Consider the following 16,252-nt stretch of genomic DNA (forward strand, 5'->3'; position numbering starts at 1 on the left):
AAGAGGATGTACAGATGTAAATATCAAAATAATTGCTGTTAACATCGTAAGATGTTTATGGAGAATTGTAAAAATATTTAACAAAACATTTTAAGATCAAGTTTAATAAACTGTTTTGAAGAAAAGTAGACCTTTACTTACAGTTATAAGATAAACTTATTTTCCCATTTTACCAAAGGGACCACAAAGTTTATTTCTAGCAATTAACCCACAACCAGGGTAGGGACATGTCAAAGGGGAGAAGTCCTGCTCATTTGATAGATGGTTATGGGGAAAGGATCCTTTTATGTCTCTGGCACTTTATCCTTTTTTTTTTTTTCTTTTTCTAAGTAGGTTCCATGCCTAACGTGGAGCTTGAACCACATCCCTGAGATCAAGAGTTGTATCCTCTATCAACAGAGCCAGGCAGGCACCCCATGCCCATTTTTTAACTTTATATCTTAAGTAATCTTCAACTTTACCATATACAGTTGGTGAAACTGGGACCCTGAGACCTAACTTGTTAAGGTCACATAGCTAGTGACCTTAGCTAGCAGGTCCGTCTGATGCAGGAGTGCTGGTTCTTTGCACCTTAGTCCTCTGTCTGACTTCTCAACTGACCACAAAGGTTATTTCTAACAATTAACCCACAACCAGGGTAGGCAATTTTAAGGACACAAGGCATGGCAATATTACATACAGCAGCAGGATAGGACATCAACTAGAAGACTGTGGAGATTCTCAGAGGGAGAGAAAATTTGGACAAGGACGTTCAGCCAGGATACCTATGCAAGCCAAGTAATCACAATTTATTTATTCCACAAACACTTTGAGTACCTACACTGTGTCAGAAATTGTTCTAGTTGCTAAGGATATGGTATTGAATAAAACATAAAATCTCCTGCTTTCCTATGGTATCAATATGTTTTGTCTTGCACAGCAAAGAAAACCATCAAGAAAATAAAAAGGCAACCTACTGAATGGGAAAAGATATTTGCAAATGGTATATCTGATAAAGGGTTAATGTCCAAAATATATAAAGAACTTCTACAACTCAGTAGCAAAAAAATCTAATTAAAAATGTGCAGAGGACCTAAATAGATACATTTCTAAAGAAGACATATAAATGACCTACAGATACATGAAAAGATGCTCAACATCACTAGTCATCAGAGAAATACAAATCAAAATCACAGTGAGCGATCATCTTATACCTGTCAGAATGGCCAAAAAAAAAAGACAAGAAATTACAAGTGTTGGTTAGGGTGTGGAGAAAAAGGAATCCTCATACAGTCGGTGAGAATGGAAATTGGTACAGTATGGAGGTTCCTCAAAAAGTTAAAAATATAAGAACTATCATATGATAGTTCTGGGAGATTATGGGAGACACCAAAGGAAAAAATTACACAACTGGGAATTTACCCAAAGAAAACAAAAACACTAATTTGAAAAGATATATGCACCCCTATGTTTATTGTAGCATTATTTACAATAGTCAAGATACGGAAGGAACCTAAGTTCCACGGATAGACAAATGCATAAAGAAGATGTGGTATATACATGTAATGAAATACTACATAGCCATAAAAAAGGATGATATTATGCCATTTGTGACAACAGGGATGGACCTAGAGGGTATTATGCTAAATGAAATAAATTAAACTGAGAAAAGACAAATACCGTATGATTTTATTCATATGTGGAATCTAACAAAAAACAAATGAATAGGGGCACGTGGGTGGCTCAGTCACTTAAGTGTCCGACTTGAGCTCAGGTCATGATCTGACAATGTTTAGGTTAGAGCCCCACGTCGGGCTCTGTGCTGACAGCTCAGAGCTAAAGCCAGCTTTGGATTCTGGGTCGGCCTCTTTATCTCTGCCCTTCCCGCCTCTCCTGTTCATACTCTGTCTCTTCTCTCTCTCAAAAACAAAAAAATAAATCAAATGAATAAACCAAGAAATAAAAAACAGAATCAGACCGATAAATACAGAGAACAAACTGATGGTTTCCAGTGGAGAGAAGGTGGGTGAGGGAAGGGATAGGGAAAATGGGTGAAGAGGAGTGGGAAATACAGGCTTCCAGTTCTGGAATGAGTAAGTCACAGGGATGAAAGGTACAGCATAGAGAATATAATCAATGATATTGTAACAGCATTGTATGGTGACAGATGGTAGCTACACTTGTGGTGAGCACACCATAATGTACAAACTTGTCAAATCACTATGTTTTACACTCAAAACTATGTAACATCATGTGTCAACTACAATCAAATTTAAAAAATTAATGTTTATTTTATTTTTAAGAGAGACAGACAGACAGAGCAGGAGCAGAGGAGGGGCAGAGAGAGGGAGACACAGAGTCCGAAACAGGCTCCAGGCTCTGAGCTGTTAGCACAGAGCCTGACAGGGGTCTACAACTCAAAGACCGTGAGATCATGACCTGAGCCAAAGTCAGACATTTAACCAACTGAGCCACCCAGGTACCCTACAAATAAAAAAAAAAATTTTAAGTGAATTAATATGCTTTGGGGGGAAACAAAATCACTGTTATATAATTTATTACAGGAGGATAAGGACGATAATGCTTTGGAGGAAAGAAGGTAGAATTCTAGTAATAAGATGCTTAAGCAGTGGTCAACAAAGACTCACAGAGAGGGTACATTTCAGCCAAGTCTTGAAGGAGGTATGAAAAATAAGGGAAAACTTCCAGGCAATGGACACACCAAGTGCATATGACCTTAGGCTGGGGTATAAAATATACCCAACACGGTTAAAGAGAAACCAGGCCAGTGGGGAACACAAAAGGTTTTTTAAGTTATTTATATGGACTTAATTTCTACTCTGAGCTCAGAATCAAGGAGGGAAGGACACATAAGTATTAAGATATATTTCCTACACTTAAGGAACCCATATTCTGGGGGCAGAGACAACATTTAGACAAATGAAACAGTTGCCAACATAACACAAGTGATAATTCGTTGAAAAATGGTGTGACTGAGACCTAAGACTACATTCATTTATGAGAAGATCTGTGAGGGTGAAAATTAATGGAAAGTGCTTCCTATTGGGAGAGTACTTTATGTTGGAGAGGTAGGGTCTAGAGGGGGTTGGGTAAGGTTTAAATCAGAAAACAGGGGAGGGCATTCATTCAGTAAATATTTAATATCACCTGCTGTGTACCAGGTATTGTGCTGGATGCTACTGGGCAATACTGAGAGATTATGAGGACACCACAGGAAAAGACAACAGCAAGAATTCTGCCTTCCTGGAGGTGGCACTAAGCTGAGCATCTGGTACAGATCAAGTACAGATAATGCATTGACAAACCCTGAAAACACAGCAGAGAAGTAGACTTGAGGCACATTAGGAACGGCAGAGACCTTGGATGTCATCTAGTTCAGTGGTTTTGAGGCTAAAAAAAAAAAACCACTTGAGAGCTTTTTTTTTTTTTTAAATTAAGTATATTTATTTATTTTGAGAAAGAGAGAATGAGAGAGAGAGAGAGCAGGCACAAGCAGAGGAGGGGCAGAGAGAAGGAGAGAGAAAATCCCAAGCAGGTTCAACACCATCAGGGCAGAGCTTGATGTGGGGCTTGAACTCACAAACTGAGACATCATGACCTGAGCCAAGGCCAAGAATTGGATCCTTAACCAACTGAGCCACCCAGTCCCTTGAGAGAGCTTTTTAAAAAGTACCAGACTCCACATTGGGGGTTATGATTCAGTAGATCTGGGTTAGGGCCCAGCTAGGTACAGTTTTTTGAACCCCTCATATAACTGTGATAGTCACCTGGGTTTGGGGAACACTCCTCTCAAACAGGCTTGCTTTACAGAAAAGGGAACAGGTGTAGAGAATTAAGTGATTTGGTCAGGGTAATTTATGTGGTGAGGTAAGAGATAAGAAGCCACTGTGGAATCCTCAAAGAGGCGTGGGGCTTAAAGCAATGAAGGAGGACCGTAAAATGGTATTTATGGAAACCAGTTTGGAAAGAGATGAAGAGGTGCTGACTAGAACGATGTGACATTAATCCAAGATCAACTGTAGCCTTGTGGTGACAGGAAAAGAGAGCAAGTAGTTCTTTTAAACTCCATTTGGCATCCCTTGTTTTTTACCACATAGTCTGACCCAGTAGGGGGAGGGCTGGAATTTTGTTTTATTGTTATTATTTTGTTTTATAATCTGAATCCACATGAAACTACTTCCTACAGCTTTCCAGGAGTTAATTGTTGTGAAATTCTGTAGCACTGTTCATACCCTACTGCCGCTATAATACACTAAGTATTGCTACTTTGATGGGAAATGAGGTCCTTGAACCAGTAGCAATGGCATCAACTGGAAACCTGTTAGAAACGCAGAATCTGGGGCTCCTCCCCAGCCCTACAGAATCATAAGCTGCATCTTGATAAGATCCCCAGGTTTTCCAAATGCACATTAGAGTTTGAGAAGCACCTCTAGAGGGCTTCTGATTCTTTAGAATGAGAACAACACTAAAACAAATAGGAAATTGGGGCACCTGGGTGACTCAGTCAGTTAGGCATCTGACTGTTGATTTCTGCTTGGGTAATGGTCTCATGATTCAGGGTTGAGCCCTGCCTTGGGCTCCGCCCTAATAGCATGGAACCTGCTTCAGTTTCCCTCTCCCCCTGGCTCTTGCCCCCCCCCCTCCCCCCCGGCCCAGGCTCACACACATACTCTCTCTCAAAATAAATAAATAATTTAAAAAATAGAAAATAGATAAAGGTAAACGATTTGTGATTTCAAGCATAGGATGGAGATAGCTTAAAGAACTGAGGTAGACTCTCCAAAGTCACTTATAGCTACCAGTATATACTGTCTCTCAAGTGCTCCAAGAGATCTAGGAGTCTTTCCTCTACTGGTCTGAGACAGAGGTCTAAAAGGTTATCATTTTAATGATGGCAAGATGGCTACACCCCACTCGGAGTAAAGAAACAGAGTAACTCTCAGTTAACTTCTCATGGCCTCATTTGTAAAAACAGCCACAAACAATACCCAAAAAGGCTGAGTGATCATTTCTCCCAGCTCTTCTCCAGTACTTTAAAAAATATTAATGCTTCTACAAGTACTTATTAACAAGCTAGAACGCCAATTAATACAAAAAGAGTTCTACCTGGAAGAGAATCTAAGGCCCTGTAAGGAGGGGTAATAATGAAAGAAAAGGGAAAAAAGAAAGGTAAAAGGGAAGGGAGAAAATATGCACTTATATACACAGGTTTACTAGTTTTGCTTTACTTGATATGTTGTGAACTATTTTGGCTTCGGCCTATTAAAAGTACTTCCTTTTTTCCTTTTTAACCCATGCTACCTGCCTCATATAACTTTGCCACTGCCCCTCATCCCCTCCACCTTTTTTTTTTTTTTTTTTTTTTTTTTTTTACAGCGAGTGAAGGAACGAGAGCCATCAGATACCATCACCTGCTTCTCAGTTGTGTCCCGTGCCTGGGAGAATGGCGGTATCCTTGAGCCTGCAGCCTTGGAAGTGGAGAGCTGCTGCTCCTGAAAGTCCTACCACCCGCTCCTCCTCATGCAAAAGTGCTATTGCACCGCAGTTAAAACCGTGCAAATGTCAGAGAGTCGTCAGGGAGCTCAATCTTATTCCCAAAGATGAGGCCCCCAGTCAACTGGCCACTCCCAAGGAACTCTCCAAGGTTCTAGGATGTGGACCTAGGAGACAGGGTTCCTGACGCAGCCTGAGACTTGCAAAACCTCAACAGGAATTCCCATTGTGACCCCACGTCATCCGTGTGAAGAGATAGGGTAGGATTCCTCCCCAGAATTCACATTTTAGGGTTTGACCGATACTCTCTAGGGAGGAGCAATGGTGCCCTAATATGAAACAAATGACGTGGCGTTTCTGAACACTTACGCCACGAATGGAGATCCAGCCAAGGGTTCCGAAGTGAAATATCTCAGCAGACCAACTTGGAAGAATTTCGTATTCATAATAAAAATAAACTCAAAACCAAATACAAGTACGGTAAAATATATAAATTCTCTTCTCTCTCAATTCACTCCGACTCCATAACCATCTTCCAATATCACAAGAAAATGAGGCTACTTTCTAATTTTAACGGATTTTCCTTCCCTCCAGGTGTAGGTTTTAAAGTGGGAGATAATTTAAATAGGAAATAATTTACGCCTATGTTAAGAACATCACTTGCTAACAGGTATCTGCGTACAGGCCCATTGCAAACAAAATGCTCATTAAATCCATGCTACAAACGTGTCCTTCCCTCCCAGGCCCTTCGTGGTCACACTTTTCCAAGAAGAATGGCAAAACCTTGCTTATTCTGTTCAGTGGGACACCCCAGGAGAACCTTGCGCCGCAAGTCCCCAGACTGGTTGGTTGACGACAGCCGGACCCTCCCTCAGGCGGTGCGGTTCTCGGAAGGATTGGCGTTGCGTTGGGAACATTAGGTCCCGCGGGCTCGGGTTGTTTCCACTGCGGCCCCCATTTCCACCCTTTGCGGCCCTCAGGCTACTCCCCGCCCCCAGATCTCAACCTCCCCTCCACACGCCCCAAAGCACAGACAACCGACCATACCTGTGCGTCCGCGTCCTCCGTCACCACCCCGACCACCGGGATTTGGCGAGGGCTGCTGGACTTCCTGCGGCCCGGTTCCGGGACCTCGGAGGTCCCCTCGGCCTCCGCTACCAACATGGCTTAAGTGGCGGTAGGAGGGGTGGGAGTGGGGCGAGTCCTCCAGTCCTACACAGTTCCCCTTAGCTGCAGGATCTAAAAAGGCCTCGCCACCAAGAAGGGGAGTCCACAGGAGAGCTGCTAAAAAAGCCCCGCGGTTCCAGCAGTGGCCTCGACCACCACGTCGCCACCCGCAGCCAGCCGTTCGCAGCCCACCCGCGGACTTGGCTCCTGCTGGGCGGACGGTTGTTAACAAGCCAGAGCGTTGCTAGGGGCGGGGCCAGGGACCGCAGAAAGCGCCGGCTCTTACGGAAGCCTGGGAAGGCAAACTACCCCAAACCCTAAAGGTACCTCCGCGCTCCCACCAGCTCAGTTTGGTCGCGCGCGGGAGGGAGGTGGGAGTAGACGACCTCGGTACGTGGCAGTAGCGTGTTAGCTTGGCGTCATGTGTCTCAGTCTTGCTAGTTTGCGCTGGGGTTTAAAAAAAAAAAGCATGAATCGCTTCTCGGCCTTTTGGCTAAGATCAAATGTAGTTAAAAAAAAAGCATGCGTGGGTAGAGAGATGAGGGGTGGATGTGCGCCGTATGAATGATGGATGATGGTTACGTAGTGTTAGAAGTGGAGCAGTTTATCTCACCTCAGAGAAGGACCAGTGTCACCTACCTTCCCTGCCTTTTACCTCTTCTCTACTTGAGTGGCTCTTCCAGATAGTTAAATAACAAACAAGGCATTGTACACAGTGTTAGAACAGGCTTTTGAGTCAAATCATGGCATCTAGAGCAAGTTAACCCCTGGAAGCCCCACTTTTCCACTTTTCTCATAAATTTTTAACTTTTCTCGTTAATAGGATTGGTGTGACAAGACAGAATGAGATGGTAGTTTGCAAATTGGCGCTTTGCACATAAGCACCCAGGTAAATGATCAAGATTATTATTATCTTTATTATTACTGTGTTATCTACCCATTGTATCCTAATGACACAAGTAGGGACACGACTTTCATGGAAAGCTGCTTATGATAATCATCAGTTTAATTTAAATCACCCCAAAGGCCAGGGCTATGAAAATATCTTAAAGTCTTAAACTCCTTTCAACCTTTTCATCTTTTCTTAGCCTGCAGAAACTCTTCAAGATTCATATGTGAGTTTTTATATTGTCTATAAAGTTTATGGCCTTAAATATTACAAATAACAAACTCTATGAAAATAAATTTCACTTCATCTCTTAGTATTTCTCTTCTCATTTGTAGAATGAGCTGGTTGATATGTCATATCTAAGCTTCTTTAACCAACCAGTTCACTGAATGACATTTCTGGCGGCACAAATAAAAAGAAATGGAAACTTAGATTGGGCATGCCAGCACTTGATGTAAATCATAGCCAAAGAAACCAAGCTTTTTAAAAAGAGAATTGAGCATTTCTAGTCTCCATTGTCTCACTTATATTCATTCTTCCACTTTCCTCATCCCGCATCCCCTGAAAGTGCCCTGGGGTTACCATCACTTGTGGTCAAAGTTTGTGGACCCTTTCCTGTCCTTATCTTGCTGTACTTATCTCTAGTGTTTCTCCCCGTCTTGAAACTCCCTTACCTGGACTTCAGCTCTTTTTGTGTTTTCCTTTTATCTTTACTCATTGGTGTTTTTGGAGCTCCTCGAAGGCCTTACACCTGGAGGTGGGTTCAGTGGGTTTAAGGTTGCTATTACTCCAGGACAGTTGTGTCAAGTGTATTAACATGAGCTAATTGTTGTTGCACATTCCAAGTAAACTATCTCAAAAGGAGACTGAAATCACTTGAGTAAACACAATGGAATCCTGTGAGAATGGCACCCAAAACCAAGATAGTAGCGGAGAGCTGACAATTGGATGATTTGTTTATCTTTTGTGTATTAAGCCTGGCATCTCCGGATGAGGAGGGACTGTGGAAAAAAAAAAGTTTCCACTTAAAACAGAGCTTATCTGGGAGTTATCAACTGACTCGGATGTTTCAGCACAATACGCTGAATTTGGATAAGAGCCATAAACCTCAGTGACTGGAAAGTCACACTCATCGCTGGACTTAATTGCAGACACTTTCCTAACAAATGAACAAAAGGATTTTTATTTTACTTTAATTGTTTACAAGTCTGTATATTCATTCTGTCCTACATCCACAGTACCAGTTTCCAGTGCTTAAATAGCATGACTCCTGTGAACTCTCCCTTTCCAGCACTTAACTCTTCCTGCTCAATTAAGTCAGTGAAATTCTTCATAGAAAGGGGTTCCCTTACCTAGGAAATTAATAGATTCAACTTTGGTTTGTTTTTGTTTTTGTTTTTTTAGCTCTAATGATATTTGTTTTTATTTGTTTATTAAGTTTCTTAATGTTTTATTTTATTTTAGAGAGAGAGATAGCAAGAGAGCAGTGGAGGGGCAGAGAGGGAGACAGATTCTGAACCAGGCTCCAGTCTCTGAGCTATCAATGCAGGAGTCTGTCATGGGGCTCAGTCCCACAAACCATGAGACCATGACCTCAGTGGAAATCCAAAACTTAACCGACCGAGCCACCCAGGTATGCCTAATGGTATTTGTTTTATTATTTGACAAGTGAGAGGCAACCAGGATGGAAATCCTAACACCCCACATGCAAGCCATCTTGAGTGAATTATTTGTTGTTTTACAAAGGTTCCAAGCTTCTTTCAGCATAACCTTTGTACATGGGACTGTCTTCAAATGTCTAGCTTCCCATGAAACTCAGCTCATGTGACCTTTGGGGGGAACCTTCTTTAAATCCTGTTAGATGCCACTTTGTCATTATAGCTTTGTACTCACCACATAGTTAGTGGTGTTTATTGGCTCAGCTGCCCAACCCCTTCCTTCTAGAGACTTTTGAAAGCAAGGAGAGCCACTTCCCCAGATTTGCACCCCAAATCCTCACATAGTATCTAGAGTAGTGTTTCTGAAAGCTTAGCATGCATCAGAATCATCTGGAAAACTAATTAAAACCTACTCCCTGAACCACACCTCCAGAGTCAGCTTCAGTTAAACCTGGGTCAGGTCTAAGGGTTCGCATGTATAACAAGTTCCTAAGTGATGTTATGCTCTTGGTCTGGCTAACGGTACTCAATAAATGTACATTAAAGATTTCAACGATTATAAATTGGTTTTTACATGTTAATTGAAGCCAAATTAAAGCATTTCATAAGAATGTATGAATGTAGTTCTGGCCCCAGGATGGAACTCCTGAATCAGAATCTCCATTTTAACCAGATTGCCAGGTGATTAGTATGCATATTGAAATTGAGAAACACTAGTCTAGCATGTATGTACATGTATTTTCATTAATATTATTTTGGAGTAGTTTTAACGATCTTCATAAAATTGGCTTTCACTGAATATTCCATCTGTGTGTTTTCTATGTCCTTTGTTTTCTTACTGGTGATAATATTTGTTTTTCGTTTTGTTAAGTGCACCAAGCTTAAGCTTTTAAAAAGCTTTGTTTATATTAGGTAATGGATTTAAATATTTTTTGATGTTTTCTTTATTTTTGAGAGACTGAGAGAGATTGAGCACAAGTAGGGGAGGGGCAGAGAGAACGGGAGAGGCAGAATCTGAAACAAGCTCCAGGCTCTGAGCTGTCAGCACAGAGCCTTATGCGGGGCTCAAACTCATGAGCTGTGTGAGATCATAACCTAAGCCAAAGTGGGATGCTCAACTGACTAAGCCACCCAGATGCCCCAGTAATGGATTTAAGCTTAATCATTCACTGAACCTTTTTTAATACAGATTTTTTGAAGGCTGTAAGTTAAGAGTAGAGGACATTTTCCTGACACCAAAACACAGAAGGATGTAAGTGTAAAATGACTAGCTATTGAAATGATAAATTATCTCAGCAAAAAGATAAATTAATAGTAGAGAAATGTATGAGAAATAAATTATGAATAGAAACATTTCAGTCTGGGGCACCTGGGTGGCTTAGTCGGTTAAGCGTCCGACTTTCGCTTAGGTCATGATCTCACATTCGTGGGTTCGAGCCCCGCATCGGGCTCTGTGCTGACTGCCAGCTCGGAGCCTGGAGCCTGTTTCAGTCTGTGACTCCCTCTCTCTCTGACCCTCCCCTGCTCACGCTGTCTCTCTCTCTCTCTCCTAGAAATAATAAATTAAAAAAAACAAAACAAAAAAAAAAAAAAAAAACATTTCAGTCTGATAACAATTTTGCAGAATTAAACATCTGTTTAGTTACAAATTGTAATGCCTTAAAAGCAGCTATAGATTGAAGATTAACCTGACATTTTAATGATATGTTGACCTATGTACACTTTTTACTTTTAAAATAAAACTAAGTATATTTTTTATTTATTTATTTTTTTGGTTCTAGTTCAGATTTTATTTTTTTTCATGTTTCAAGTTTTTATTTAAATTCTGGTTAACATATAGTGTAATACTGATTTTTGAAGTAGAATTTAGCAATTCATCACTTGCATATAACACCCAGTGCTCATCACAAGGGGCCTTCTTAATGCCCATTACCCATGTAGCCCATCCCCTGCCCCCCTTTCTCCATCAACCCTCTGTTTCTTCTCTATCATTAAGAGCCTCTCTTATGGTTTTCCTTCTTTTTTTTTCCCCCTATGTTCATCTGTTTAGTTTCTTAAATTCCACATATTAGTGAAATCATTATGGTATTTCTTTGTGTCTTACTTTGTTTACTGTAATACACCACACTTCACCATATTGTTACCAATGACAAGATTTCATTCTTTTTGATGGCTGAATTATATTCCACTTTACATAGATATACCACTTCTTTATCCATTCATCAATCAATGGGTATTTGGACTCTTTCCATAATTTGGATATTGTCAATAATGCTGCTATAAACACTGGGGTGCATGTGCCCCTTTGAATCAGTATTTTTGTATCTTTTGGGTAAATACCTGGTAGTGCATAGGGTATTTCTATTTTCAACTTTTTGAGGAACCTCCATACTGTTTTCCAGAGTGGCTATACCAGTTTGCATTCCTACCAAAACTAAGTATATTTTGAACATAAATAAATGTAATATTAAGAAATAACATTGTTCTTCGGATATTTTTTCTGATACTTGTTTGCACACTGCCTAATTAGCAATGTTTAGTAAAATTGTAATTAGTCATTAGCACAACTTAAGAATGTTTCTAATAAGTACTTTAGGTTACATATGAATTTGGTAGTCTCTAAATAATGCCAGATGTTCCAAATGTTCAAACAAATGTTATTCCTTTGTGAGTCAGAGTAATTTATGTTAAATAGAATTTTTATAGCACATAAGAAATGTAATTAAGAGTATAGTCTTAGTAGGTTAGCTTTCAGGGAATTATATAACAGAAGGAAAACATATAAAGCTGGAATTTTGTCTACTTCAGTGTTTTAGAAAATCTTTTAGTTTGATTGTGACAGAAACAAAGCTTAACAGAGAAACAAAAGTAATTACCTCTTTCCAACAAAATCATTAGTGCAAATTTGGGAGTAATAAATACATGGGACAGAAACAAAAGTAAAATATTAGCCACCTCTGAAGTCAACAATTCTAATAAAAAATGTACTAATAACTCAAATTGCAAGTGACTTCTAAATAAACAGGAAGGTAGAGGAGCTATTCAAACTTAATGGAGAAACCAAATAAATGGTAATATGTAAATGAAATGAATTTATGGAGTGATTTGTACCTGATCAGAACTTCAGTCCCGTGACATAGGAGTATTCCATGAAATGAAAATGATCTCAAGCTTTTAGAACTAAAAACTATTATATTCACCCAGTGTGGGGGAGGGGGTTATGGTGTAGTACCCCCAGGATAGAACTGTCTCTATTGTGGAACAGGATTAATCAGACAAGTTTATTCCAATAACATTAATTATTCAAGGTTTGTAACTGACTTGACTTGCTCTGATTCCATGGACTCTGTATTAATTTGCTAGTACTGCCAAAATAAATACCACAGACCGGATGGCTTACACAACAGAAATTTTATTTCCTCAGTCTGGAGGCTAGAAAGCCATGATTAAGGTGTTCAAGATTGGTTTCATTCTTGAGGCCTCTCTCCTTGGCTTGTAGATGGACATTTTGTCCCTTTGTCATTACATGGTCTTCCCTCAGGGTCTTTATCTCCTTTTTATTTTTAATGTTCATTTATTTTGGGAGAGAGAGGAAAAAAAGAGAGAATGTGTGGGAGAGGTGCAGAGAGAGAGAGAGAGAATCCCAATGTGGGGCTTCTTTTTAGGAGCTATGAGCTCATGCATTACCTGAGCCTAAATCAAGAGTTAGAGGTTTAACCAACTGAGCCACCCACGTACCCCTTTATCTCTTTTTCTTTTAAGGACACCAGTTATCCTTGGATTAGGGCCCACTCATATGACCTCATTTTACCTCAATTAACTCTTTCAAGGCCCTATGAATTAATATGAATTTTACGGGGATTTAATTCATTCCATAACAGATCCCAGCATACTTTGGGTTATAATTTGAATTCTTTTTTAAAATTTTTAATGTTTTTTAAAATTTATTTCTGAGACAGAGACAGCATGAGCAGGGGAGGGTCAGAAAGAGGGAGACACAGAATCTGAAACAGGCTCCAGGGTCTGAGCTAGCTGTCAGCACAGAGCTCGACGTGGGACTTGAACGCACCAGCCGTGAGATCGCTGTGATATCGTGACCTGAACCAAAGTGGGACGCTTATCCGACTGAGCCACCCAGACACCCATGAATTCTTATAAAGAACAAATTAAAGAATAGAATATGCTTAGTTAAAGCAATACTGGTATTCTTACCTAAGGCCATTGATTTCTCACAGAAATGATAAATGACTATTCTGATTTAATGAATCTGTCCCTAGGAGTTGTGTTCACTCTCAAGAGCTCTCAACCGATCTGGATTTTGAGCCTGCAGGGCCCTGTGCCTGACATTGTCAAAATATTTATGTCATGTCGCATTTTCCATCTGAAAAATCCACCACCAAGGTTAATTTGCCAGCCTGGGTTATTAAGAGCCTGACTTAAACACACAATAAACATTTGCCTGCTGCCACTTTATTAGGGGGCACTCTCTCTGGGAAGCAAGTGAGGAAAAGATAGAAACTGAGGCAGCAAATCTAAGTGTTACGTGAGCTGGCCATAGCTTTGAAACAAATGCAATTAATTGCTCCATCTTTTATGATGTTTTCATGGAGGCCTAAAGCATTGTTGCATTATCTAGGGGAAAGGAAGAGAGAATCTATCCACCAGCTCCCTCTTGTGCTGCATGTCTTCGGTCAAAGATCACTCTTCAGGTAGGGTTGCCAGATTTAACAACAAGAAAGTCCCATGCAATTGTAATAGAATTAAATTTAAAAAATCATTGTTTGTCTGCATTTCAAATTTGACTGCGTGTCCTGTATTTTATTTGGCAACCCTGCTCTCAAGACATTACCGCCCATGCATTTCCTGGCAGCTGTCAGGGAAGCCAGAGCTTCCACAGGTCCTTTGCAAAAGCACCAAGGTTCGTTTCTCCTCAATACAGCAGTGTGCCGATGGTGGTGGCCAGGAGGCAAGGCAGGAGGTAGAGACAGTCATGGAAAGGGATGTGGGCAGGAGGACGCAGGCACAGGTGCATGCGTGTGGGTGATAGATAACATAATTTTCTCTAAAGACGAGTCAGCTTTCATTATCTCATTAGTCTCTGCAGAACCATACCATATTAGACACTGGGATTACAGTGGTGAATAAGATTAAAATTTCTGTTTACATAATACAGTTCAACTATTATGTTGAGTCCTGGTTTAAAGATACTTCATGAACACTAGTGAAATGAAATAATTTTTTTAAGTTTGTTAGGGTAATCTCTACATTCCATGTGGGGCTTGAACCCCAAACACCAAGATCAAGAGTTGCATGCTTTTTGACTGAGCCAGCCAGGTGCCCCTGAAATAATTTTTAAAATACCACCTTAGATGGATATCTTCCTAAATTACTACTTTGGCAAAAACAAACAAAACCTCCAAAAGCCCAAAACTATTATATGTATTGCTTTCTAGATGCCTCTAGAAAGAAATAGATAGTAGCCTTCATCAAATACGGGAAATATTATTCAGTAAGAAAGAAAAATCCACTTGTATGTAACACTTCAAAAAAGAAGTTAAAAACACACATTAAATACTATTTTTTATTTAGATGCTCATAAGGCAGCTCTATGAGAATGATATAAAAACATGGCATGTAATTAGATAGCAGTATTTTGGAGATTACAGAATTTTAGCAAATAGCTATTACACAGTTATAAAGAAGACAATATTTTCCAAGCAGATACAAAATATCTAATGAAAGATCAAAGGCAAGAAAATGAGTATCATTAATTAACAATGGAAAGTCAATTCCAATGTGTATTGCACATTATCCTTGAAAAACTTTTATTTTTAATTTTTTTTTTTCATTTATTTTTGACAGAGAGAGAGAGCGTGAGTGTGAGCTAGGGAGGGGCAGAGAGAGAAGAAGACAGAATCTGAAGCAGGCTCCAGGCTCTGAGCTGTAAGCACAAAGCCCGACTTGGGGCTCGAACTCACAAACTGTGAGATCATGACCTGGGCTGAAGTCGGACACTTAACCAACTGAGCCACCCAGACGTCCCCTTGAAAAACTGTTAAGGATAAGAATTATTGCAGTCTATCTAGTTCATTCAAACAGTGTTAAATAGAATCGTGACAAAGAACAGAAGACCAGAATGGATTAGTTGTGACTTCATATAAAGAAACCCAAATACACAGTGAGTTAAATATAGGCAGAGGGAGTTGAATAGAAGTAGTCAAGATCTTCTTAGTTACTAATAGGCCTTCCTTAGGGTGTAGTCTTGGTCCTCTTAGACATTTGCCATTAAGGCAGCAAGATGGAGGAGTAAGGTAAAGAACACATGCTGCTTTTCTTTGAAGACACTTCCAGGAAGTCAATCATACATGCCCCTACATCTCTGACCAACTGTCGGTCTCACTGTACACCGAACAGCCAGGGCAGTTGAGTAATGTGATGGGCAGCAGCTCTTAAAGAAGTAGGGTAACCAGACATTCAGAGACAACTTCCGGTCCCTGTGTAGGCTGGATGTCTGCAAAGCTATGAAAGGCATTCACGGAAATTCTTAAGAGAATTAAGATTGAAGTTGACAATTTGAAAAATCATACAAAAGCACCTGTTTTAGTGATTCAATTTAGCCTATCCAGCCACAGAAGAGTTCTGTATGTATAGTCTGCTCTAATTTTGAATGACTGCACGATGGAAAGCCAGTGATTTATAAAGAATCTCAGTATATTTGTGTGTCAGGCTGAACTAAATACGGTTTTTGATATCATATGGACAGAATCTCTGAATATTAGCACTTTATAATTTTCTTGCATTAAAAAAACTGAAGAACCCATTTATTCCTGTAAAATCCACTGTTCAAAGGTAAGAACAGACTGTGTTTCCACTAAAATCAATACAGGTTCATTTAGAACACTTACATAGATAGAATATCCACCAAAATTTTTTTACTGACTTATGAACAATTGAGGGTAGAGCATCTCATTTTCATGATAACACATCACAAATAGAAATCTTAACACTGGACAGAGGCATGAGCACATGTAGCAACGGTTTAGGC

At 40.0% G+C, this 16,252-nt stretch overlaps 1 protein-coding gene across 2 annotated transcripts in view; it reads right to left on the minus strand.

The window, feature by feature from the left end:
* Positions 1-6,878, minus strand: part of CFAP69 (cilia and flagella associated protein 69) — a 65,284-nt gene extending 58,406 nt beyond the window's left edge. For both annotated transcript variants that reach the window (XM_039250030.1, XM_039250029.1), the window contains exon 1: positions 6,541-6,878. In XM_039250030.1, coding sequence (XP_039105961.1) covers positions 6,541-6,657 — 117 coding nt within the window. In that variant the 5' untranslated portion in view covers positions 6,658-6,878. The remainder of the gene's footprint in view (positions 1-6,540) is intronic.
* Between the last annotated feature and the right edge of the window lie 9,374 nt (positions 6,879-16,252).

Source organism: Hyaena hyaena, unplaced genomic scaffold (genome assembly GCF_003009895.1).
Source record: "Hyaena hyaena isolate Hyena2069 unplaced genomic scaffold, ASM300989v1 scaffold_357, whole genome shotgun sequence".
In the NCBI taxonomy this organism is placed as follows: domain Eukaryota; kingdom Metazoa; phylum Chordata; class Mammalia; order Carnivora; family Hyaenidae; genus Hyaena; species Hyaena hyaena.